Source organism: Pseudopipra pipra, chromosome 24 (assembly GCF_036250125.1).
Source record: "Pseudopipra pipra isolate bDixPip1 chromosome 24, bDixPip1.hap1, whole genome shotgun sequence".
Lineage (NCBI taxonomy): Eukaryota > Metazoa > Chordata > Aves > Passeriformes > Pipridae > Pseudopipra > Pseudopipra pipra.
In genome coordinates, this window is record NC_087572.1 from 317652 (window position 1) to 344067 (window position 26416).

Below are 26416 nucleotides of genomic sequence, written 5' to 3' on the forward strand. Positions count from 1 at the left end.
CCGATTGGCCGGGGGGGCGAGGCCCCGCCCCCGGGGCGGGCTCAGCGGTCGGGGGCGGGGCGGGGAGCGCGCGCGGCGGCGGCGCGGGGGGCGCGGGGCTGGGGCGCCATGGAGACGGGGCTGGGGCTGCCGCTGCTCCCGCTGCTCCCGCTGCTGCTCCCGCCGCTCCTGCTCCCGCCGCTGCTGCTCCCGCCGCTCCTGCTCCCGCCGCTCCTGCCGCTGCCCCGCGCCGCCGCCGAGCAGGGTGAGCCGGCCGGGCCGAGGGCGGCTCCCGTGTCCCCGCTGCTCCGGCACCGCCGTGTCCCCCGTGCGCGGCGGGCTCGGCGCGCCCGGTGCCGCCGCCTCGGACCCGACGTTGTTCGCCCGCGGCGGGTCGGGCTGCGCGTTGCGGTGCCGGGAGAGGCTGGCTCGGCTCGGTGGCGGGGACGCTCCGGGTCGTGGGGCGGATGTGCCGCCGCTGTCCGGGGCGCGGGGACCTGCGGGAGGAGCGGGAGAGGGCGGCCGGGTCCCCGCGGAGTGGCTGGGTCAGCCCGGGGCGTCCCGGTTCCCGCGATCACCGAGCTCGTCGGGCGGAATGGTCTCGTGCGGCGCCGCTGCCCGCGCCGCGCTGCCGGTGCCGTGACAGGCTCACGGTCCGAGCCCCGCTGTCCGTCTGCGCGGAGGTGCCCCGCCACGGACGGACCCGCCCGGCCCCGGCGCCGGGAACAGCATCCCGGAGCATCCCGGAGCGCTCCGAGTGAAACGGCCGCCGGGGATGCGCTGCCGCGCCCCGCGTTACCGGTGTGTGAGCCCGAGACGAGGGGGTCCGGGGCTGTGGCTGTTTGCCGGCTGGCAACGTGGAAGCACCGTGAAGCTGTGAATTGAGGAACATAGCTCTTCCTGTCAAAGAAAGAATTGGCTGTTTTGTGGAAAAAGGGTGTCGTCTGCCAGGGAAATCCCTGTTTCAAAGCAGCCGCCGGTACCTTTCAGTGCCAGTATCCGCACGCTACAGGCACGGCACAGTGGCGGGGTTGGCTGCGGTGTCAGAGGGATCGTCCCTGGGATGGAACACTCGTTAGGGCACTGGTGAGGTACCTGCGAGGTGGGAGCTCTGCAGCACACGGTCCTCACACGGTGACGACACGGCTGGTGGAGTCGGGGCGGGAGCGGCTCCCGTGCCCTGGGACCCAGCACAGCATGGCACTGAGCTTCCCAGTGGTTGGACTGGGTGGGTTTTACCGGCGTTTCCTGTGTCAGTGGGTTTGCTAACATGTTATCTTCCCTGCAGTTGTCCTGCTGGACTCGAAGGAATCTCAGGCAGAGCTGGGCTGGACCTCGCACCCATCAAACGGGGTAAGCACAATGGTGGGACTGCCCCCCTGCACCACCCGAGAGGGTCTGTTGGCCTCTTGGTGCTCAGCAGCATTTGAAGTCCTGTAGTATGAGCACTTTGCTTACACGGAGCTGGGGTGGGGACTGGCAGCTGCAGGGTCTCCTCGTTCCGGGGGCGATGGGCAAATTGTCACCGGGCACCCCAGGGAACAGAGAGGTGTTGGCTGAGTGCAACTAGTGTGGAGTCCCTCCTCGAAATGGATTTTACACTCCTAAAACAAGCAGATAAACACGGGTCAGTTAAGGCTTTGTGTTGTGGTTTGCACACCAGCATGAGGTCTGGGGATCAGTCCAGCCCTTGGAATCTGAGGGCTGTGGCTGGGGGAGTTGTCAGGAGCTCTGTGTCATGTAGGGTTTGTTTGATCAGGCCCTGGCTTTGCTGCTGGGGTCGGTCTACAGCTGCTTTTCTGGAATGAAAATAAAGCATTCAGAGGGAATAGTGATAGATCCTGGAGTCATCTGTGTGGCCCAGCTGTTTGTCTGCAGAAGAAACTCTGTTTTGGGTACATTTTGGCTATTTTGCATAAATTTACCCCCAGAAAGAATTGCTTTGGGAAATTGCCAGGTCGTCATTCAGGCTGTGAGGGTTGAATCATCATTTCACTGATCAGAATCTCTGCTGGTAGCTTTGGGGAAACACCATTTCACTTGCAGTCAGAGGATTTGTCCTGTTCCAGCTAAAACTTCTCCTGGCAGAGAAGCTGCTGCTGCTGTTTGCAAAGATGTTTGATGTCCTCATATGATGGTGTGACTAGTGTCACATCTTCTTGGACATCTTGGACTTCTCTGGGTGGCCCATGCAGCGTTACATTGTGCAGTAATGCTGTCTGGATGTCCCCTTCCACGGACAGAAAATCTAAGGAGCGTGTGGGAGACGAAGGCCTCTGGCTCCTCAGTGGAGGATCTGTCCAGAATCAGGCTTTGTTTTCCAAGGTCTGCTGGCAGTGCTGCCTTTCTGGTTGTGTCTTTATGTTTGCATCTCTGCAGAAAGCTCAGGTGTTAGGTGGTCCAGCAGCTGGGTTATTGCAGCCAGTGGGTTTGGCAGGCTGAGGACTTCTGGTGTCTGCCTGTGGTGGGGAGGCTTGTGGTGGTGACATTTATACAGGTTGGTGTGTCTCTGCCGGGGCAGCTCCTGAGCTGTTACAGCCCTTTGTATTCTGTCCCCAGTGGGAAGAGATCAGCGGCGTGGATGAGAACTACAAACCGATCCGCACGTACCAGGTGTGCAATGTCATGGAGCCGAACCAGAACAACTGGCTGCAGACGGGCTGGATCGCCAGGCGCGACGGTCAGAGGATCTTCATCGAGCTCAAGTTCACCCTGCGGGACTGCAACAGCATCCCTGGCGTGATGAGCACCTGCAAGGAGACTTTCAACTTGTACTATGTCGAGTCTGACTCCGACCTGGGCCGGAGCGTCCACGAGAGCAAACACACCAAGATCGACACCATCGCTGCTGATGAGAGTTTCACACAGGGGGACCTGGGCGAGCGCAAGATGAAGCTGAACACCGAGCTGAGGGAGATAGGGCACCTGAGCAAGAGAGGCTTCCACCTGGGCTTCCAGGACATGGGCGCCTGTGTGGCGCTGGTCTCTGTGCGAGTCTATTACAAGAAATGCCTCAGCACCGTGCAGAACTTGGCCGTGTTCCCAGACACGGTGGCAGAGACGGCCTTTGCGACGTTGGTGGAAGTTAAGGGCACTTGTGTCGCTCATGCTGAGGTGGACGTGGATAATCCCCCCCGGATGCACTGCAGCACTGAGGGCGAGTGGCTGGTCCCCATAGGGAAATGCACGTGCGGCCCCGGCTTTGAGGAGAAGGACGGGGGATGCAGAGGTAAAGGTGGCCGTTGGTGTCCTCTGGCAGTTTTTTATCTGTGTCAGTCTGTACTGCTGCCAGACCACTCAGGTGCCTGAGCACAACTTGGACAAGTGGAATTGCCTATTGTCAGCAATATGTTTCTTTAGGCAATGGCAGCTCCCCAGCAAACCACCAGACCTTCATTTGGAGGGTGGTGGTTGGGAACGTGGGACAGGCTGCCCGGGGCTGCTCTGCAGCACGGTGCTGGCTGTGCAGATGTGCTAGAGCTCTGGATGCCATCAGGCATTTCCCACAGCTTTATCCGTAATGTTAAAATTAGTCTGGAACATTAAGATTGCTGTTGTCATGCTTTGGACACTGTTTAATAATGTGGTGACTTTGCAGCTCAGAAGGTTACGTTTAATGACAGCTGTAAAGATGGATGTGCCTTAATGGGTGTCCCACTAACCAACCAGGGTCTGTGACTACTTCCATCTCACTTTTGAAGGCAGGTGAGAGCCAGGTGTGCGATCAACCCTGAATGTGGGATACTGGCTGCTGTGCTCCTCCTTGGAGTGTGTGAGTCTCTGAACAAAGAGAGTTCCAGGGCTAATGCTGTCCCTGGGCACCTTACTGCCAGCTGCGACCTGGCAGAGGGGATGAGTTCTTCAGTAAAACACGGCTGAAAAGACCCTTTGCTGCCCATGCCTTGTGTCCAAGCGATACCTTGGACCTCTCCTTTTTCACCTCCAATAAGGATTGAGAGAAAACAGCTGAATAAGTCCCAGACAGGTAGAGGTCTCCTGCATTTGAGGCGGGTGGTGCGATAGGAGAGTGAGCTTTTCCAGCGGAATCGGATCTGTCCCTCAGGAACAACTCGAGGCTTTTCAGTTTCACACTGTGCTGATGGTGCCTCCTCCTTCCAGGCAGTGGGATGCTCTTCCCAGACTCCGGACAGTCTCCTTAAGAAGACCTTATTAAAGCTATCGAATTGGAATCTCGGTGCTGTTGATTGCTTCCGTGGCTGCGTGGCAGCTTGCCATGCTTTCCCCATCTGTTTCAAGTGGGGATTTACATAGCGAGTCCCAGAAGGCTTTTGCTAATGTTTCAGGTTTCTCTGTGTTGAGTTTAAATAATTCATATTCTCAGAGGAAAAATATTTGAAGTAATTTAATGGACATAATTAAGTTTTTCTCCCCTCTCACAGAAAGCAGGTCATTAGTCACTCTCTGTGAAGCAGCGTCTGATGTCTGGTTAAATATCAGAAAATAGTTTTTAAGGGTTGAAAGTTTTGTGTTTGTTTTGCAGCCCTGCATTAGCATAGTGCTAAGTGAATAGCTTTAAAAGTTTTCTGATGAAAGCAGCCAGGGCTGTGGAAATTCTTCAGAGAGGACAAAAGCCCGTGAGCTGGAGGCAGGTGGATACAGTGGGAGTTTGGGGTAAGGTAATGGCACAGCACACCTGGTTGCACCACTGTGGTCCCATACCTGTGGCTTTGGAGAGCTCAACAGGTACGAGTCTGCTGGTGAAACTTCTTGGCCAGAGTCTCTGTCACAGCTCTTATGGGCCTGAGAGGTCTGGGTGGTGGACTGGAGGTGGTGGGGGTTTTGCTGCCGCTGGTGCCTGTGGCGTGGCAGGGCCGTGGCGTGGCAGGGCCGTGGTGGCAGCAGGGCCGTGGTGGCAGCAGGGCTGTGGTGGCAGCAGGGCCGTGGTGGCAGCAGGGCTGTGGTGGCAGCAGGGCTGTGGCACTGAGGGCAGCTGTGGCACAGCTGGGGATGCAGGAGGTGAGCTGGGGAAGGCGTTTGAACTCGGTCAGAGCTGGCATCCCTGTAACCCTGATTTAAATGCCAAAAGGGCTGGGCCAAGATAATGTTTGTGCCCTCACTGTGAAATTAGGAGAGATGAAAAAAAACCAAATAGGCCTTCAGACCCTGCTAATTCGTGCTGCAGGAAGCCAAGCTTTTTCCTGTCCATTCTCCTGTCCTGCACCACTGCTCCAAAGGGGCTCTGACAAATGTACAGCACTTGGGGCTTTTTATTTGTTTCATCTTTTATACATTAGCTTACAAACCTGTATGTGCTCCTGGAGTGTATTTTATCTGCTGACTGATACTGGAGGATTATGCATAATAAGTTTATTTTTCCTCCTGGGGCTCTGTAAGTTGCACAGAGCCCCAGGTTTTACTTTCATCACAGATGCAGCCGTGGGCATCCCACAGCCAGGCCCTCTGCTTGCGGGGTTGGCACGGCTGCACCGAGCTGGTCCTTGGCAGGGCCAGAGCTGGGGACACCACAGGGGCCGTGGGATGGGATCAGGGCAGTGAGCAGGGACTGTGGGAGCCGATCTGTGCCTGTCACTGGAGGAATAATCACCGTGGAAATTTATACTTTGGTTTCCTGCATGAGCTACATTTTGGCTTTCTCCTCTTGGGTGTTGTGCTCTATCAGAACATGGCTGGAGCCCCTCTGTGACCTGGGCAAAGTGACAGTCCAAAGGGGTGGAGAGCTTTCTGCTGAATGAATCTGGAATACCCATCTGCCTTGCCCATCAGTGACACCTCCTGTAATGCTGGATGGTGGGTGCTGCTTCCCATCAGCCATGCACATGGAACACCTGTGGAAAATGGGCTCTCTCTTCAGTCTCTGGGGAGTAATTATCAGGCTTTGGGATTGTATTTTACATCCCTGGTTCACAGTATGTCTGAAATAATTATGGCTGTGGAAATCACAGCAGAGCCAGACACAAATTGCTCCATGACAATTTCAGAGCAAACTACTCCAAAAATTATAAGCATCACAAGTAGTTTGCAGAATTCCTGTCAGGTTAAGGTTATGGATACCTGGCTGCTGGATGGACATGCTGGATGTGCTGTTGAAATCCTGTGGGGAGGTGTCTTGCTGAGGGATTTGTGTGAGCCAAAGTGCTCGGCAGGTACGGGGTGTCCTGGAGAGGCCGGTCAGCCAGTCCTTCCCTGGGAACCGTGTGGTGGATCCATTAGGGAACTGAGAGAGACAACAGTAAATTGCACTTGGCTCAGTGGATGTGCCTGCTTCAGTGTGTCCTTGAGGAACATTCCGGCATAAATAGCAACAAGGTTCTGTCAGTCTTGGCTGCATTCAGCAGATGCACTCTGTTAGATATTTCAAGACTGTCTTACTAAATATTTTTGTGTATTTAATTTTCTTCTTGTCAGGCTGCTGGGGCGCCTCAGCCCCCCAGGTGCTGTTCTAGTTCTCACTGCAACACCCCCCAGTGCTGGCTGCGTGTTCTTCCAGGTGTGGCTTTCCTAAAGATCATTTTTATGAATGTCTACTTCAACAGAGAAAATTAACACACATTAAAGCAGATGAACTTTGTCAGATACAATTCCATGACAAAAACTAGAAAGGAACTGATTTTGGAAGATAACCAAGTTGTGGTGTTAATTATAGATGCCAGTATAGGTGTTTTGAGTGAGGCCACAGTTGTTATTGATCCACGCTGGCACATGCAGCACTTCTGCTGCTGGCAGGACTTTGCTGGGAAGGGAAAATGAAAGCTGTCCTGTGCCACAGGAGTAGGAAATCATGCATTTTCCAGCTCTGCATCCTCAATTGGCCCTGCTGTCCCTATGGCACAGGCTGGGAATCGTTGCTGTTTCTTCACAGAGACATCCACTCCCGTCCGAGGAGCTGTGTCAGATGAGGTGGTCAGAGGAGCCCTTCCCATGGTTGCTTTGTGTTGGGTAATCAGCCAACCTGCAGCACAAATCAGTCTGGCTTGTTCTGCTGCTGGCTTGACTGTGTGTGCAGGCAGTGTTACATGCAAGGGGGAACGTGCTCTCTCTGTCAGTGACGTGGATCAGGCACGCCTTGAGGAGCTTCTGTGGTCAGCAGTGGTGGAGCTGGAGAGAGATGATTGATCTGTCTGACCCATATGGCTGCTTCTCTTTGCCTCTGGGAGAATGAATTATTGAATTTTATTGTTTAACAATTTAGTTGTGGTAGTACCAGAGGACAAGGAACAGGACAGAAAATAGTGTACAGAAAAGAGAATTTCATTCTATAAATTGATGACCTGATCCCTCGAGAGCTGACACGTACCCACTGCAGAAATGAGCACTGCAAAATGACAAGGACACCTAAAACAGAGCAAGAAAAATACTCGTAGGACGAGGTGGAAAAGGGTGGGAGTTTATCTGAAAAAAGAAACAGAGACACACACATGATGCATCACATGTGCTGGGTGCCTTTGTTCTTCTCAAGGGCAAGTTTTGGACAGCCAAGAAACAAAATTAGCAAGTAAAGCCCACGACTCCTTGTGGGATGTGCTCGCACAGGCTTGTGGTGCCTGTTCCTGGGATGTGCAAACTGGGGCATTTTGTGACATTATTAATGACAGATACTTTGGTAAAGTTACATCTGGCTGTTAGAAAGCAGGGAGGAACAGTCTGAAAGATGCTTCTAAATGGAAATGTTCAAATTCCGATGATGAAATGTCAGAATTGTGTGACAGGCACATCCAAGGGATGGGGGCTCTGGGCTTAGTGCTTGGGTCCTGTCATGTTTGTAAACAGGATTGATTTTCCTGTCCTGCCTGATGCAGTAATATTTCTGCCCTGTGTTGTGGTCAGTGCTGCCTAACTAAAGGAAAAAGCAAGCTCTGTCTCCATTCTATGAATGTAATCTTAGTTTTGGTTTGGTTTCTCAAATCTAAAGAGGGAGCTGGAAGTTTTGGGAATAATTTTAATGGTTGATAGTTTTTCCTGGTTTGTCTAGTGCCCTAGGTAGGGAATGACATTTACTATGGAAGTCAGTGCAGAGCTACCCAAATGTCTCTTCTGGGTCAAACCAATGCACACCTTGCTTTGTGCCAGAATCATGTAGATGCTCAAGGAAAGCTTGGAGGGTGGTGTCTGCTGGCCAGCAGCAGCAAAAGATGTCCCAGGAAACAGGGAAATGCAGTCATCAGATGTGTTCCCAGTCAGCTTGTGGTGCTCTTCCCATAACTCCTTCTCTCTCTCTTTTCAGCTTGTCTTCCAGGATTTTACAAGGTCTCCCTCCATCTCCCTCTCTGCTCCCCATGCCCTGAGCACAGCTTCACGCACGAGGAAGCCTCCACGTTCTGTTCGTGCCAGAAGAACTACTCCAGGTCTCCGTCAGACCCACCCTCCGCGTCCTGCACACGTACGTCCCATCTCACCGGGGCAGCCACTCCCTGTGGCGAGGGAACCGGGCTCAGGCACTGTGTCTGTCCTGCAGGACAGGGCCAGGGGGTGCCCAGGGCTGTCCCAGGCTGTCCCCCGCCTGCACTGTGTCCTCACCTGTGGGAGCACATCCCTGGGGATCCCGTCTGCACTGGGGTGCTGCTGCAGTGGGGAGGGGATGGAGGGGCTGTCCCTGTGCCATGGAGCTCGCAGGCTGAGGCTGCAGTCTGATGAGACAGATGCATGGTCAGGTTCTCAGACTCCCCGGTAAAACTGGGGCACAGTCATTTAGTCGCTATAGTTCACAGATTTTAATTAAATGGCCTCTAGTTAATTGGATTGGACTCCAGCTGCTTCAGTGATGGATGCTGTCCAGCTGCTGGCACAGCAATGAGGAGCCCTCCAGCTCTGCTGGGCGTGGCTGGGCAGTGTCCGACCACTGGTGTGCTCCTGGGCCCCTGGGCCGAACCCTGGGGAGGTGCTGGGTCCAGTGGGGTGCTTCTCACACACAGTGTGAACTGTGACTTGTGGTGCACACACGTCACTCCAGCAGGGATCTCTGTCCCACGTCCCACTGTGCCTCCGTGTCCCCTTGTGCCATCCCGTGATGTGGCTGTCCAGGACCACGCTCTCATGGTCTGCCAGCCTGTGCTGCTGCTCCCAGAGGACCCATAGGTTTGTCCTGGCACCTGTGCAAAGACACTCTTCTGTTTCCAGGCCCGCCCTCTGCCCCGAGGAACCTGGTGTACAGCCTGCGGCAGTCGTCCCTGGTGCTGCACTGGAGTGCCCCGGCCGACGCCGGCGGCCGCAGCGACCTGACCTACAGCCTGTGGTGTGGTCGGTGCCCCGCGGCGCTGCGGGGCCGCTGTGAGCAGTGTGGCAGCAGCGTGGGCTTCGTGCCGCAGCAGACGGGGCTGGTGGAGCGCACGGTCACCCTGGTGAACCTGCTGCCTCACGTCAACTACACCATCCGTGTGGCAGCCCTCAACGGCGTCTCCGGGGTCAGCCCGCTGGCGGGGCCGCAGTACGCCGAGGTCAACGTGTCCACCGGCCACGCAGGTACGGCCACGGGCAGGGTGTGGGGTGGCACACACGGACTGGGGTCAGTGCTTTGCCCCTGCTGCACCGAGGGACCGTGGCTGGCACTGTTCTGCTCTGGCACGTCACCTCTGGGACGTGTGGGTCTGCTCCAAAGACCCACATGGTCTTTGGGTCGGTGGCTTTGCTGCTGGGAGCACACGGGGTCTGGAGGGGGTGTGGGGACTGTCCTCGGGCTCCACAGGCCTGTGCTGTGGCAGTGCCCTGATTCCACTCGGTTTTCCCCAGTGGCACAGGCGTGGTGCTCAGTGGTGGCAGAGGGGTGGACAAAGACTGGTGCGTGGCACTCTCAGGGGGTTATGGCGGGTGCTGTGGGGAGGCAAGGAGTGAGTGTGGTGACAGCTGGGCTGCTGAGGGATGAGCCTGCTCCATGATCCAGCTGCAGATGAATTTACAGATCACAGAAAAATATCTTTGATGGAGCAACATTTTCAGCCCATTCACAAAAAATCCTCCTTAATCCAGATAATTCAAATGTTGCCTATCCTTTGGAAACAAAAAAATTTATTTTCTCTCTTTATCCTGCACTGGTCTCTGGACACAATTTCTTGTCATAATTATTCCCTTCATTTCCCATTTGGCATTTCTGTTCCCTCAGGTGAGGGGAAGCAGGATCCTGGCTGCCTGTGGATGGGGCCCTGGCCAGAGGGGTCAGTCCTTCCTTGGCTGTTGGCTGTGCCAAAGGACAGTCAGCTCTGGCTTGTTGTGTCCTTGTCCATTCCCCTGCAGTTACATTATTAATTTGCATGAAAACCCTTTGCCAAACCACAGTTAATGGAGACAGACGATCCTCACATACCTCTTGGCAGGAATTGGCCAACAATTTCATCTGAAGAGATTAAACTTTGATCTTACTATAAATAATTTTCCCACCACTTGATCAAATGTTTTTGTGCACGTTGTTGCTTTCTCTCCCCTCATACCATAACCCCCGTGGATCCGTTGGGGGATGCTGTGCTGCAGACTGCTCCTCGGCAGAAGTGTCATTTCTCATTAGGATCTTGGCTGTTCAAGGATGGATTTTGCTCTGGGAAGATCTTCTGCCTCTCAAGCTCAGGCCAGTGAACAGGCTGGGGAAGGGTGAGCTTGATAGGGGGAGGTCTAATAATGAGCGGTTCCTCCAGTCTGGTGCAGGCAGAGGGACCAGTGCTCCGGAGCTGTCTCCTTGCCTGGGGCTCTGAATTGACACAGGAGGCCAGGTCTGGGCAGCAAATGCCCTGCCCTCTTAGGGAGCAAAGCAGCAAGTGGGTGATGCCAGCCTGTACCTTGGCTGCTCAGAGCAGCTTTTCCCCTTGGGAAGGGGGAATCTCAGCCTCTTACTCAACACTGTGTACTCCTGAGGGAACTGAAATGCACGTAAAGAATGTGGATAATTAATCCTGTAATCTGTTCAAAATCAATGTCTCTCATTGAGCTGTCAAGTCTCCAGATGCAGATGGTGGCTTGGAATTACCTGAGCAGCTGAGGCTTGGGAAGTTTCTTGGAACATGGACAGTTTTTGCTGCTGAAGGTGTCCCCTCCTGGGCAGTGCCAGGCTGGGGCTGCCCTGTCTTGCAGGCACCGGTGCCCTGGCTCCTCTTGCCTTGGCACTCTGGGCAAGGAGTGATGGTGATGGTTAACCTGTGCCCACTGGCAAAGAGGGGGGGAAGGTGGGGAGAAGGTCCTCTGCTGGAGAGGCAGCTGTGCAGCTGAGTTTGCCTGAGTTTGCAGCTGAGTTTGAGACCCCACTATGAGGAGGGGACCCTGTGCAGGCAGGACATGCAGCCATGGCTGGCACGGATGGCTGTGGAGCTGCTCTGCAGAGTGTGCCATCTCCTGGGGTCCCAGCCCTGCAGCCCCTCGTCATTAGAGGCCACCACAGAAATGCCTGATGGGGCCAGAGGTCAAGAGAAAGGAGACTCCAGGGATGCCTGAACAGCAGTGATGTCTGAACAGCCCATGGGGGCTGTCATGCCGTGATCTTGGAAGTCATTTGCAGCAGCAGGGGGGCTCTGGCTGCAGATATGCAGGTTCAGAGGAAAAATGAAACAAGAAACAGGACCCTATCTAGCCCCTCTAATCCAGCTCTGAGTGCAGATCTGCGCTGCCCCTCCCCTCCAGCAGTCACCAGAGGGAACTGGCTGTCGTTCCCCGTATTTGCAGGGAAAAGAAGAGATGCAATTTAGTCTGCAGGAGGCAAAATTAATACTGTGTTTTTTCTAATCTGGCCCCAGCATGGGACTAAATAAAAGTGTTTGAGGAGTGAGCAGAGCTGTTTACCTGCAGGAGTGGAGCTGCATTAGCCATGTAAATGTGCACTCTGGGCCCGTGTCATTTGTATTTCTGGCAGGGATCGGCTTCTGCCTTAAAGGGCTTTTAAATCTGCTGCAGATTAATAATGCAGCCAGTGCTTGAATGCATCCTTCTTCCTGAGAGTGGAGAAGGCATTTTGGCTGGAATTTGATCCTCTGAAGCAGATTTCCCTGCGTGTGCCCAGGGCTGGTGCAGTGCCCAGGGGGCAATGGGATGAGCTGGTTCCGGGGTGAGGGTCTGCACTCCTGGGGTTTTTGCCCTGAAAGAGCTGCCTGCTGACTTGAGAGGCAGCTTCTCTGGTTTGGAATGGAGAACTCTGAGGTGGGAGCTGCCTGGGATGGTGCCCAGGGCGTGTTCTGTGTTGGGATGTCAGTAACTGGTGAGGGAGGGGAGAGGTGGCTCTGTTGGGCACAAGCAGGGCAGGGCACAGAGGTGTTTAGTGCCCTCGCTGAGGGCAGGTTTTGGATACAGGGGATCATTCCAGGGAGGGACACGGTCCCACATCTAGTTTTATGCCTGTTCTGCTGCTGCTCTGCTTAATCAAGAGGAGAAAACCCACGTGCAAGGGATTGGAGTTTATAAAATCAGGCAGAGTGGTGAATAATTTAATGTTTGCTTTTTCAGAATAGAGGCAATGTTAGGGGAGCTTAAAATATTGATGGGAAACACATTTTTTTCACAGTGTGAAATGCTTTATAGCCTGTGTGATTTTCTTTAATGCTTTTTAAACCTGTTTGAGGCTGGTGCCTGCTCTTCTGGCATGTACCATGGGCTCTGCTCTACAGCCTGTTCCTGAGTGAGTGGGATTTTTCCTGATGACTTTGTTAACAGTCAAGACCACACGTTCAGGTCTCTCCAGTCCATTTGCTGGATTCAGAGGTACAGGAGGGCAGTTGTGTGATATTTTATTGATGAGAATCATGTAACACAGCAAGGAGCACTTAGCTTAGTTTATAGGAGCTGGACTCGAGGCAAGAGTTGGGGGAACCTTCACCACAGGTGGGTGTTGCCAGTGCTGGCCCTTTAGCAGCACACAGACAGAGCATCACTGACCTTCCTGCTGTGCTTCGTGCTGGGGGGGAGCTCCCTCCCTGTTCCTGACGCAGGGACAGTTCAATGTCTCCTTCAGGGCCAACTCTGGGGCCAGTGAATTCACTGGGGGATTATGTCTGATGATGTCCCAGGCCACGGGGTGGGTCACAGTGGAGGGAGCCATGTGTGGGCACTGGGAGCTACGTGGGAGCCCCTTTGGCTTCGCTCACACCCTCATTGGAAGCCAAAGGGACTTGGAATCAAGGAGCAAGTCACCATGAATAAAACATAAGGAGGGCTTTTTTCTTCAGTGAAGATTAATGAGCTAAGTAATAAATACAAAATTTCACGGATACTTAAGTTTGCTTTCTAGGGACTTGTTCCTCTCCACAGGCATCTCTGTGGGACAGAGACCAGTCCAGCAAATGTCCTGATTTCATGGGAAGTGGGACAAGCTGGAAACAGTCAACATCCCTCTGCACCTTTTGCTGTGCCTGAGGGTCGTGACCAGGCTGCACAGGCTGGAGACAGTTTTGGAGCCAAACCTGGTTAAAATGGGAGTAGTTGACAAGTGCATTCTGCAGTGGATGAACTAAATGGGTTCACATGTGTCAGGGAGGGAGCTGCAGCATGGAGCACGTGCTGACCAGAAATACACAGCCAGCTCCTGGGACATGGGCTGTGCTCAGAGCAGGGCAGGCGGGTGGTGGCCCTCCCATACTCCCAGCTGTTTGTTGGCATGGGGCAGATCCAGTACCAATTGGCTGAGGAGGCCTTGGTATGTCCCATCAGCCCTCCTGATCAAAGATTGCATTTTGTCTTTCCCAGAAATCCTTAGCAGGGGTTCAGAGCTCAGGATGTGAGCCAGTGCTCAGATGCCTCTGCAGCACTGAGAGCAGAGGGTGCTGTTAGGATTCTTGCCAGTTTTCCATTGGAGTGTTCCTGACTGTTCACAGATTACAAAGCTACTGTGTTTTACCACCATCTTCTCCCATTGGATGGTCACCAACTTGAAGTTATTCCAGTCCTGATTCAAAGAGAAAGAACTGCAGAAGCTGCACACTCTGCAGCTGTTTAAATTGTTGAGGGTTTTACTGAGGCAGCACTGCAGTCACTGCCCCTTTGCTCTGCACTTTTCCAGCACCAAATCCTGTCACCGACATCCGCACGGATAAAGTAGAGCAGAAGAGCGTCTCCTTGTCGTGGCAGGAGCCAGGCTTCCCCAGCACCAACAGCACTGAGTACGAGGTCAAGTACTACGAGAAGGTACGTGCTGGGCACCGGCTCGGGCTCTGCTTGTGCCCCGGTCGACTCTGGGTCCTTCTCTTGCCAGCCAGGTCTGCTCTCAGGAGCACAGTACTGGGTGCTGCGTGTGCCCCCCATCCCGGTCCCAGTCACCCACCCACCGTGTGACACCAGCCAGACAGGACTGTGACACCACAGTGAATTCCTTGAGGAGATGGCCTCTGTGTTCCCAGCCTGCTCTCTGGGACAGTGCTGGATCTTGTGCTCTGCACTGGTTTGGGACCGAGGGCCATGAACCTGCCACTGTAGTGAGCTGTGAGTGGCCCTTCACACAGGAGGAGTGACAGTCTCTTGATTTTAAAAATTGCTGCTTTTTGACAGGTACAGTGGGTTGGGAATTTTAAAAGAAATACCGGTGGGCAGAGCAAGGGCAAGGCTCTAAATCAAAATAAATGCAGTTTATGACACAGTTCTGCTAATTACCTTATCTGCGTGTGCTCAGGCTCGTTGTGGAGCTGACGGCACGTCAGGCACACTGCGCAGGTGACGTGTCAGTGTTCTGTATTTAGAAACCAGCTACCGTGAAGCTGATTCATATTAATGTGATTTTCAGCATCTGATAGATTTGAGAGGAGGGATCTGTGGGGGAGGGCAAATGCTGGAGCCCGAGAAGGTAATTCCTGTGCAAATGGGCTGCAGCTACACAATACTTGGGGTATGAAATGAGGATCCGTCCTGCTTGGGCAGGAAATTTAGCTATAGTTTAGCAATTGTTCACTGAAATGAGGCTCTTGATGCTGACATGAAAATCAACTTAGTTCCTAATCTTTGCTTTTAAAGCTTTTGCTTTAACTGTGGAGATTCTAGAGGAAAAGTATATCAAATGGAAAACACATTTGGTAGCGATGTGAGTGGTGCAGTGAGCGATCACTGCCTGTGCTGGACCTGGGGGTGGGACACTGCCCGTGCTGGATGTGGGGCTGGGACACTGCCCGTGCTGGACCTGGGGCTGGGACACTGCCTATGCTGGACCTGGGGCTACGACACTGCCTATGCTGGATGTGGGGCTGGGACACTGCCCGTGCTGGACCTGGGGCTGGGACACTGCCTGTGCTGGACCTGGGGGTGGGACACTGCCTGTGCTTGTGCCAGACTGGCCTGGGGTGCTCCTCGGGGCTCCACCTTCCCGCTGTGATTCCTCAGTGTTTGCCAGTCTATGTGGATTTACTCCAGGGCTAAATGACTGCAGCAGGGGAGCAGGACGGGGCTGGACAGTGCTGCAGCTGAGCCCTGGTGCAGGGGGAAGGAGTTGTGCAGGATGACACAGCTGCTCTCCACCACCCCATCCTCCCCCGTTCTCATAGCACCTCATCCAGCTCTAGCTGCCATTTCCTATGACCTTCCCATGTAATTTCTATTAATGAGACATCCAGTGAAGGTATTGTTTCTGTTGGAGCTTGGCTGCTTGGACAGGCTTCCTGACAGGGCCCAGAGGCAAGGATGTGGCTGTGCTGTGCTGGCTCCGCAGCACAACTATCAGTCCAGCTCCATCTCAGGTATCTCATTATTTCACAGGATCAGAGAGATCAAAGTTACTCAACTGTGAAAACCACATCAACGGCCGTGACGGTCAATAACCTGAAACCTGGTACCCTCTATATCTTCCAAATCCGAACATCTTCCTCTCCAGACTATGGGAACTACAACCCTGGCATTGAAGTGGAGACGCTGGCAGAGTGTAAGTGCAGCAAGGCTCGTGTCCCTGTCAGGGCTCTGAGCTGGGCCATGGGGATGCTGCGCTCACAGCTCCTGCCCCAGCTGCTCCTGGTGTTATGGAGCAGCACCTGTTCCTCTGGTTCTGCTGCTCCAGGTCTAAGGGCATGTACTGCCCAGGAACCTGCTGTCCTTGCATTTTCCCATTGGATTTTAATGAGTTTGGTCTTGGTGCCCTGCCTGTCCTGGGGGTTCCTGTCCTGGCTCTTCTCAGTGCAGTGTCAGCGAGGGCAGCCGCTCTCTGGTGTGGAGGCTGGGACAGTCTCTGCTCTTTGGCTGGGATTACCCAAAAATGTGCTTAACATGTGACTGCTCCTCCTTCCTTCCACCCTGCTGCTGTCCTGGCTCAGTAGGCAGTTGGCTTGTCCTCTGCTTGGCTGGTTCAGGGCAGTCAGCATCAATGTTGTCTGCTGGGGCTTTTCCTTTTCAGTTCCCATTCATAACTGTGGTTCAGAAGCATCTTATTTCACTAAAAGACGGCTGGAGGAGGAATGTTGGGCTTCAGCACAATCCCCCACCTTGGCTGGAAGTGCAAGCCTGAGCTGGCTGACTCAGTATGACTCCTGCAGATTGTGTTTAACAGGGCTTTAAATTGCCTCCATTTGCCACACAGAAGACGTTTCGGAATGAACTGAAGCCAATAAAAATTTTATAGAGAATGTAGCTTTTTAATACCCCTGTTTGCAAAAGCAGGAAGAGAAGAGCTAGTGTGATGAAGGAAAACTATTTGTAAGCCATAAATTTTGATATGTCTCTCTGATAAACAGGAATCTTCTCAGCTCTGATTAAGAAAACCAGGAACTAGTGCAGCAGCACTGGATTGCTCCATCTGTGCCTGCAGCACTGCCCAGCATGTTGGGCTGATCCCACCAGCTTGAGTTCATAAAGCTGAACCAGAACATGAATCGTGAGGATGGTGAAAAGCAAGCGGGTGGCTGCTCCCACGGCCCTGCTGGCTGGAGGACGTGGGCAGGCCATGGGAGCAGTGACCAGGGTGCTCCCTCTCCTCAGACCTACCCCAGGGCACGTAGCTGACTGGCTCTGCTTCCCTCCCACAGTGACAGTGGCCTCCAGTGAGCAGAACCCCGTCCTCATCATTGTGGTGGTGGCCATTGCAGGGCTGACGGTGCTGGTGTCCACCGTGATCGGCGTGATGGTCTGGAGGAGGTGAGCGGGGCTGGGTACGGACCAGAGGGGTTTGAGCTGGGCCAAGGGGTGCTGCCCAGGTGCTGGAATGCATCTTCATTCTCTTTGCAGGCAGTGTGGGTACAGCAAAGCCAGCCAGGATGGGGACGAGGAGCTGTACTTCCACTGTAAGTGGCTGCTGTGACTGTGGGGATCCCGAATTTATTGCTGTTAATAACCCAGGGATGGGTGGGGGGAAGCTCTGCTGAGCCCTTCTCATCTGCTGTTTCTGCCTTTCCTGCAGTTAAAATACCGACCAGGAGGACGTACATTGACCCCGACACCTGCGAAGACCCCATGCAGGCTGTGCACCTCTTTGCCAAGGAGCTGGATAATGCCAGCATAAAAATTGAGAGAATCATCAGGACAGGCAAGTTCTGCGGGGTGGTGGCCATGCCAGGGGCTGTGCCTGTGCCCTGCCAGAGCACTCCCCTCTCGCCCCTCTGGGCCATGGCAGTGCTGTGACATTGCTCCTGTCTCAGGGGCACCTGCCTGCAGTGGAGGTTACAAGTGGAGGTGGCAAGGATTTTGTCTGGGAGCTTGGTTCCACATTCTTGGTGTTTTCCTGAGACACTGAGCACAGCCAACCGAGTGCCATGTGGACCAGAAAGCATCAGCAATTGCCTGCATCTGGGCAGTTTGACAGCAACATGAAAACTATTTATAAATATGTGAACCTAATGATTTATTGATTTTCATCAACTTCACTGCCTAAAATTTAAAAGCAAATTAAAATCCCCTGGCCAAGTCTTAGAGCCTTAATGGCTACTGTGTGCCAGAATGTGGGAAACATGATCATTCTTTGTCATTTCTTTTCCTAAAGAGAAATTCAGCTGCAGCAGCAGCAGAGGTGGAGAAAGGGAGGAGGGAAGGGCTTTTCCTGCAGCTGAAGGACAGTGTTGAAGGGGAGAGGACACTGAGGAGGGGACAAGGTTGTCTCTGAGCTGTGGCATTGAGCAGCTCAGATGAACCCCTGTACCTTTCAGAATCAAACTGGTGTTTGAAAAATCAGGAAATAAATTAGTCAGGAAGACGTTTAAATCTAAGGAATTTGGAGGTGTGTTTGTCTCACTGCTGATCCAACAAGAACCTGATTTTCAAATCAATAAAGCTATTCATAGCTATGCACTTTTTGCTGTAAAGCCAATATTGGCTTTTTATGTTGGGAATTCCACAGCTCCTGTTGTGCAGCGTGTGGCTCTGCAGTGGGATGTTCCCCCTCCAGCACTGCAGGAGCCCTCTGGCCCTGCCATGCTTGGCTCCTTGGAAAGAAGGCCCTGCACATGTCAAGCTGGGAGGCAGAGCAGCCAGGCTCTGGAGCATGAGCTCAGTGACAAGGGGTTAATCCTCTTCCTGTGGGATAAAACACAATATGCACTGGAGCAGAGTGTGGAGAGAACACCCGAGGGTGATCCAGGGCAGGTCCTCGGGAAGGGCAGGTGCTGAGCAGCCATGGACCTGTTTAACCCATCTCTCTGCTGCACAGGAGAGTTCGGGGAGATGTGCCGGGGGTGCCTGAAGCTGCCCAGCAAGCGGGAGCTGCCCGTGGCCATCCAGACGCTGCGGGCAGGCTGCTCGGAGAAGCAGCAGCACTCCTTCCTGGCTGAGGCCTGCACCATGGGCCAGTTTGACCACTCCAACGTCATCCGCCTGGAGGGGGTCATCACCAGAGGTATGGGGGCCCAGGAGGCTCCTGGGCAGGAAGGAACTCCTGCTGCTGCATTGGAGCGGTGACCTGATGCTGCAGGTCCACTTGGCTCCTGGGAGATCAGATGTTCCCACGTGTATCAGCTGGTTTTGCATTTTGATGATTAATAGAAAGCTTCCAGCTAGATTAATAAATGCAGGTAGTGGGACTGGCTTAGCAACCAAACCCGTGGACTTTTAATAAAAGCAAATTGAAGTGAGATTCTGTCAGTAAAACAGATGAGACTGACTGCTCTGGCTCTCTCCCATGAGTGTGTGTGCTGAACCAGGCTCCAGATGCAGCAGTTAAATGGGTATTCATGTAAATCCAAAGGAACTGGAGCACGTGTGCTAACTAGGCTTTTTATTAGGAAAGGAAGTATTCTGGCTGAGCTGGGTGCTTTTGCTTTCGCTGGGCTGTGCTGTCCTTTGTGATGTGGTTCAGAGTCTTGATGAAAGGAATTTCTGATACTGGAATTCAGTAGGAACCTAGCTGGGAATGACAGGAAAGCCTTGGACCCACTGCTCCTTGCAGCCTGGCCAAGATAAAGTCCTTGTCTTCTCCAAGGCAATGGAGGGATTGGCACCTGGATTTCTAACCCCTGTGGTGTCCAGACTGCCTGAGTGATGGTGGCACTCACGCTGTGCTCCTTGTCTGTCTGTGCAGGGAGCACCATGATGATAGTGATGGAGTACCTGGGGAATGGCCTGCTGGACTCCTTTCTCAGGGTGAGTTCTGGGGGGTCTGCCCAGCTCAGGCTCTGCTGGCTGTGTCCCCATTGCTCACCTTTGGCTTTTCCTCCTCTGCTTTCAAAGAAACACGAGGGGCAGTTCACGGGCTCGCAGCTCGTCTGCATGCTGCAGGGCATTGCCTCTGGCATGGCGTACCTGGCAGAGATGGGCTACGTGCACAAAAGCCTGGCTGCACACAAGGTCCTTGTGAGCAGCAGCCTGGTGTGCAAGATCACTGGGTTCAGACGGCCACAAGAAGATAAGATGGAAACCATCTTCTCCACCATGGTGAGCTGCATTTCCATATTCAGTTGTCAACACTTTTTCTAAGTTCCCATTTCCTTCCTCAGGTATGAACAGGACCTCTGCACCTTCAGTTTCTTTCTCAGAAATCCAATGTGTTTGGGCAGGGAACTGCACAGCAGCAGCCCAGCACCACGCCTGTTCCACTGCACGGCCACACCCTGCTGTGCCGTGGGATGGAGCCTCCTGCAGAGCCACAGGATGGACAGCCCAGCAGGAGCCCTGGCTTTTCCCACTGTGCTGCAGCAGGGCTGTGTGGCTTTGGGGTCAAGGTCTCCCCGCTGTTAATTACAATTAGCAGTGGTCTCTGTCACCTGCTTCCCCAAGTGTGTCTGCAGAGGGCTCTGCAGATGCCAGCATGGGGATGGTTCATTACAGGAGAACAAGTCAGGGCAAAGGGACTTGTGTTTGTGCAGCTCTGAGGTGGTTTTCATTAAATATTAATGTATAAAATGCCATCAGCTCTTCCTGGGGACACTCTCCTCTCCCATTAATATTTCAGGACTTGCACTCCCGTGTAGTGTACAGTTGCACTGTCATTTTAAACAAATTGAGGGAAAAGTTTTCTCTTAGTACTAGACGTGCTCGTGGCCCGTGGGTTTGTGGTGCCAGGCAGGACACGTTGACTGATAAATGGCCACCTGGGAATCGCCAGCACTGGCCACGTCCCGCTGGCCGAGCGCGTCATTCCTGCCCTTCTGCCCGTCCAGCGTGGGAAGAGCCTGGTGCTGTGGTCAGCCCCCGAGGCCATCCAGTATCACCACTTCAGCCCGGCCAGCGACGTGTGGAGCTTCGGCATCGTCATGTGGGAAGTCATGTCCTATGGCGAGAGACCCTACTGGGACATGTCCCACCAGGACGTGAGTCCCCGCGGCCGCGGTAGATGATGGTGTGATTGCTGATGGTGTGTGGGGGCTTTGTGGCACACAGAGGAGCTGCTGCTGCTCCTGGGCGGGGTGTGAGGAGGGAGGTGTGCCCCAGAGTTTGCCTTTGATTTGCATTGCAGCACCTGACCCCAGCCCCTCACGTCCCCCTCACTGCAGGTGATGAAGGCTGTGGAGGACGGGTTCCGCCTGCCCGCCCCAGCGAACTGCCAGCCACCCCTCCACCAGCTGATGCTCCAATGCTGGCAGAAGGACCGCAGCCAGAGGCCCAAGTTCTCCCACATCCACAATGTCCTCAGCAAGTTGGTGCAGAGTCTGGAGCCCCCGAAGTGCCCCAGCTCCACGTGCCCCAGGTGACCACTCTCTTGCCGTGCCTGCCCGTCCCCCCACTGCTGTGCCGTGCCCCACTCCCTCCTCATCACCTGCTCTGTTGGCAGGTCCCATGGCACATCCATCCCCTTCTCTGAGCGAACCTTCTCAGCCTTCCCATCTTTCAGCTCTGTAGGCGAGTGGCTGGAAACCATAGAAATGGGCAGGTACAAAGACAACTTCACTGCTGCGGGCTACTGCTACCTGGAGTCAGTGGCCAGGATGACAGCCCAGTAAGTGACCTGGTTTCCTGGCTGTAACCTCGTGTTGTGGGCACAGCGAGATCAGTGTTTCCTTCCCCCGCCAGAGAGCAGAGCCCAATCCAGTGTGATTTACTGATAAGCTGTTGTGCCACAGCACAGGGTGGCGGGGTGGGAGCTGTCCCACTCCTGGTGTGCTATGGGCTCCTGTGAGCCCGGGATTCCTGCTCAGTGTCAGTATTGCTTCAGCTGGGACGAAAGGTTGGGGATTTCTTACTCCTGCATGTCTGGAATCTGTGCTGCCCTTGCCTGGGAGCAGTCGGTGTCGGGGCACGTGGCAGTCAGGGCTGGTTTGTCCTGGCTGACGTGGGGCTCATTTTGCAGAGACATCCTCAGCCTGGGGATCACGCTGGTGGAGCACCAGAAGACCATCCTGAGTGGGATCCAGACCCTCCGGGCCCAGGTGATCCGGATGCACGGCCGAGGGGTGCAGGTGTGAAGCAGTGCCCTGCAAAGGTGCAGAGCACCAGCCTGGCACTCCTGGGGAGGAGCTGCCCACTGGCCCCAGCCAGCCCTGTCTGTGAAACCTGGTGGTCTCAGGTGGGCTGTGGGAATCTCTGGGTGCTGCCAAATACGTCATTCCATGTAGCAAGAGGGCAGGGCTTCCGTCCCCTGAGCCAGGGCAGCCCAGGATTCCTGGGATAATGTGGTGTGCCTGGGTGGGTGTGGCTCTCCCTGGCACTGTTTTGTAAGATGAGTCAAACTGTAGTGATGCCGTTTTAGGTGGTAATTGAGTTCATAGGGTGGGATGGACTTTTGTGCACTGTCTTAATCCAGAGCTGATGTTTCTGTATCTAGCATTCTGCTGGTGAATCCGTGGATACTTTTATACAACCTGACAGATCCCACCAACCCCACAAGAAGCTTTTACTGCTTTTATTTTTAGAGAGCAGAGCACGGCTCTCACCCAGCTCCTGGGAGGTGACTTTCCCCATCTGTGCTGAAGGAAAGTCTTTTCCAGCCACATCCTTTCTTCTCTGAGAGTTACTTCACTGAGTGTCTGACACCTCAGTTGGTGTCTCTGGTAAAGAGCAGAGCAAATGGTGCTGCATCCAAGCAATCCAGGGCACATCAGGCAGTCCAGGGCACATCCACACTTTGTTTTGTGAGCACAGTGCTGCCTGCCTGGCACGCTGGCAGCTCCCATGGCTGCAGCCCGATCCCTGACGAAGACATAAATAGCATCTCCTTAATAATACAATTTCCTTGAAGTTAGTTCATTAGATGTGTCTTTGCAGCCCTGCACGGAGTTTTGTAGGGCATTTATTATCATCCGTAAGTATTGCAAGTGAATTATTAATGCTGAAAGGCAAAGATTTACAAAGGGGATGAAGGCTGTGGGAGATGCTCACAGTGAGGCTGGAAATCTGCTCCAGTCAGACCTTCCTGTTAGCCTGCTCCCAGAGGATGGGGATCTGAATGAGGATTGAGTGAAGGGCCCTGAGGCAGCCCTTGGGTCCAGCACAGTGATCGCTCTGCCCGCACACACTGTGAGCAAAACAAGCTCTCTCCTTCCCACCCCCTCTGTAGTTCAAACAACACTCCCCAATGTCTCTTGGTTAGAGGTTTTAGCAGAAATAAATTAAGTCTGGCTCATGTCCAGTCAGGTTGGTCACTTGCCATCCCACTGTTTTCCACCCCGAAGAGGAAGAGCAGTGAACTGAGCCCTGCATTTGGTGAAATGCCCAATCCCAAGGATCAAGTGCAATTTATGTGTTCTTCATGTTTACATTTTATCTATAGAGAAAGTATATTACAGGTCTCTAGGCAGGGGGTTGAACCAGTTTGATTCCAGGTCTTCTCCCCCTCTCCCTGCTCATCCTGTCCGTTGGGATGCAGGAGCTACCCTGGGAAGTGGCTGCTGGAGGAGCTGGCTCCAGGCTGGTGCAGCTGCTGTCCAGGAGGCTTGGGGACAGGCAGGACTTGGTGATGAGGTGATAGTGCCTCAGTCTGGGCAACAGATCTGGCCATGAGCAGGCAGTGATGTGTGCCCTCAAACCCCCCAGGACAGACACTGTCTCCAGAGTTAGGGATGCGAGGAGGGGCCAGCTGTGGATGCCACCCGTGGCTGCACTCAGAGCTGCTGGGACCTGCTCCTCTGTCCCTACAGATGCTGCCCAGCTGAAAAGAGATAGACCTCAGCACAGTTATCTATAGTCATGGCCTTTTCCCTGGGCTGCAGTGGCTGGTGGTTGGCTGGGGGCCGTGGGTCCTGTGGGAAACAGCCATGACTGTGTGGGCAGGGGTCCCACAGGAGAGGAGTTCTGGATGGGCTGGAACTCGGCAGGAACATGAGTCGTTGGCTTTCCCAGCCTCTCCTTCAAGAAAGGAAAGGAAAGCCCACAATGGAAACATGCTCCTAGCCCAGTTTCTTGCAACAATAAACACTTTTAATTGAGCTCCTCGCCAACATGGAATAACAAAATGAGTAGATTAGACTATAGATTGTTGTTATGATTTTAAAATTAACTTGCATCCTCTCAGACCCTCTCCTTGGGGAAGTGGTATAATTAAATTAATTAGCAATGCTGTTTTGGAGCTGCTCAACCAAGGGAAATGCCTCAAAATGATTCTGGTCTCTTCCCATCCAGCCTCTAGCACAGTGTGAGGCTCCTGCCTCCTCCCTGGGCTGGGGGAGCCCCAGGACTGTGGGAGCAGCACCTGCAACACCCCCCTCACATGAAACCAAACAGGAATCAAGTTGGTTCATCTCCAGATGCTTTTATATTCATTAGCCACCTGTTAAATACTGTAAATACACACTCAAGAAGTCAATATATATTTTTATAAGCTTGAGATAAATGTAATATAATATCACAAGAGACACTGTGTGCATCTCATGTTTGAACTATAGTCAGACATCTCCAGGAAATCTCAGTTGGTTTGGAATATTTAATAATAATAATAATAACAACAACAATAATAAATGTAATAAAAATCTATTGACATTTTTGTTAATTTTGTATTTATTGAACCATGACTGAAGATGGCAATAAAAAGATATCTAAATACCTGAGTAAAACCAACCACTAATCCTGCCCTGGCTTGTCTGTGTGGGTCATTTCAGTGTTCTGGGGCAAGTGCCACTTTAGCAAGGGTGGCAGGTAAGGGACAGTTTTAATAGCAGCTAGGTGTGATGTTGTTTTGTTAAATAATGTGGATGCCAAGGTGGGAGCCTGTGCTCCAGCTGTAGAGTGGCTAGAGGGGGTGATTTCTTGCTATTGACAGTTCATAGTGGGGACAAAAACATCTACTTTGCTTTGCTGGTGTGTGTTGTGTGGACAGAAAGGTGCATGGCCTGGCCTGTGGGGCCAGATGCTGTTTGGGCAGGTGGGAATCCCTCCCATCATCCCAAGGACCAGATAACCATGGAAGTGCTTGCAGTGTGGAGCTGTCAGTTCAAGTGCAATGGTCAGTCTGATACAGGAGCTGGTGTGTGAGTGTGGGGATGCTGCTGAGCAAGGGGAAAATGCTGCAGAGTTCCCGTGCACAAACCATGTAATTAATTGTTCAATTGAGTAAATGAGAATTGTGTGTGGCCAGCTCCTGAAATGCAAACTCTGCACAATGATATTTAGAAATGATTTGATGCGACTCTCACTCGTTCACATCTCTTTCTTTTTCCCAGGCTGCTCAATGCCAAGGAACAGGCACGGGAGCCCTGGTTGGTGCAGTGACAGCAGTGACAGCTGCTGGGAAAGGACTGAATGGGTGCTTAGAATGGGCAAAGTCTATTTGCCTTCTGTTGGTCAATTAATTCAGGCAGCCTCAGCTCGGAGCCTGGCCAGGGCTGTACTGGCACTATAAAGAAATAATTAGAGCTCTGGAGCAGGGTGACGAACAGCAAATTCTCAGTCACAGCCAAGCAGAGGCAGATTTTACCCAGTTATTGGCAGCTGTGCCTCCTGTGGGCTGTGGCAATGGGTTTGTCTCTCTTCTGTGACCTTCCTGGCACCCCCCTGTGCCAGCCCTGCACCCCGTGCACCCCACTCATCCCCACGCTGTACCAGAGGACGCAGCTCTGGTGACAAGTGGGGATCAATGAACTGTTATGGCTCAGCCAGGGAACCCCAAGGTGCAGCAGTGCTCAGTCAGGGATGGCCTCAGCACTTGGCAGGTGCTGCTCATATGGAGGATTTTTTAAAATAAAACTTTCATTGCATGGTGCTGATGAGAGCATTTGCCACAGTGTTTGGTCAGCCCCACCAGTGGCTCCATGTTTTGGGGAGGGCAAAGGAGGAGCCAGGGCTTCTCCTCTTACCCCTCACTCCCACTCACCAGCCTCAGACACAAAATCCATCATTTTCCCTGCTCCTCTCCTGGACATTCCCAGCAGCGAGGCTGCACAGCTCTGTCCCTGCTGTGATGGCTGGTGAGGCCAGGATGAGCCACTGCAGCCCTGACAGCAGCATGCTGGGGTCAGACAAGCCTGGCCTTCCTGGCATGTGTCCCCCTGCCCAGGGAATGTTAAAAGAGCCTGGCTCTGGAGGAAGAGCAAGGTTTGAATACCAATGACTGCTAATTATCAGGAAAAGCAGGTGCCATCTATCATCGTAATCAGGGATCTCTCAGTTCAAGTGTTGCCAGGACAGATCCTTCTCTCCTCCTCATATTCACCTCCCACGGTCTCGGTGTGCCTGAAGAGCCCTGCACAGGCTGCAACACAGCCAGACCCCTCAGCTCCTCCTGCCTCACAAAGGATGGGCTCCCAGTGCCCCCCAGGCCAGACCCCTCAGCTCCTCCTGCCTCACAAAGGATGGGCTCCCAGTGCCCCCCAGGCCAGACCCCTCAGCTCCTCCTGCCTCACAAAGGATGGGCTCCCAGTGCCCCCCAGGCTGTTCCGGTGCCGTGCCCCCACCTCGACCAGGGACAAGGTGAGTGCACTTGTGCCAGCTGTTGAGGGATGCCAGGGGTGAGACAAGTGCTGGGGTTTGTGGCACATCCCAGTTGAGGCAGCCTTGGTGCAGGGCTGGGTGACCCTGGCACGGTGCTGTGAGACACTGGCACAGGGCTGGGTGCAATCCAGCAGCACCCACCAGCCTTGCCATGGGTGACTGCAGTTGCCTCTCCATTCGTGGCTGCCTGCTGACAGCAGGGACATCTGCACAGCAGCAACAGCCACCTGGAAGGCACAGGAGACATTTAATTGCACAATTATAAATGTCTTTGGCCTTTTTATCTCGCTGAGGCTGACAAGCA

General features: G+C 53.6%; 1 protein-coding gene across 5 annotated transcripts; it reads left to right on the forward strand.

Annotated features, from left to right (window-relative positions):
* Positions 1–80: 80 nt before the first annotated feature.
* Positions 81–24250, forward strand: EPHA10 (EPH receptor A10). 5 transcript variants are annotated; one of them, XM_064635469.1, is made up of 17 exons: positions 81–244; positions 1268–1332; positions 2539–3208; positions 8183–8338; positions 9076–9417; positions 13922–14046; positions 15601–15763; positions 16857–16965; positions 17056–17111; positions 17228–17353; positions 18470–18655; positions 19337–19398; positions 19486–19689; positions 20415–20564; positions 20748–20941; positions 21026–21190; positions 21542–24250. In XM_064635469.1, exons 1-17 carry the CDS (start codon positions 109–111, stop codon positions 21654–21656), a joined length of 3024 nt encoding a protein of 1007 aa, XP_064491539.1. In that variant the 5' UTR covers positions 81–108; the 3' UTR covers positions 21657–24250. The 5 variants fall into 5 exon arrangements, with proteins under 5 accessions (XP_064491539.1, XP_064491540.1, XP_064491538.1 ...); XM_064635470.1 differs by having other exon boundaries at positions 21086–21190; XM_064635468.1 differs by having other exon boundaries at positions 19337–19689.
* Positions 24251–26416: the final 2166 nt, after the last annotated feature.

Coding starts and splice junctions, on each gene's coding strand:
- EPHA10 (XM_064635468.1), top strand. CDS start 109: ATGGAGACGGGGCTGGGGCTGCCGCTGCTCCCGCTGCTCCCGCTGCTG. Junction 8,339..9,075: donor ACCCTCCGCGTCCTGCACAC/GTACGTCCCATC, acceptor TTCTGTTTCCAG/GCCCGCCCTCTGCCCCGAGG. Junction 17,354..18,469: donor TGAGAGAATCATCAGGACAG/GCAAGTTCTGCG, acceptor TCTGCTGCACAG/GAGAGTTCGGGGAGATGTGC.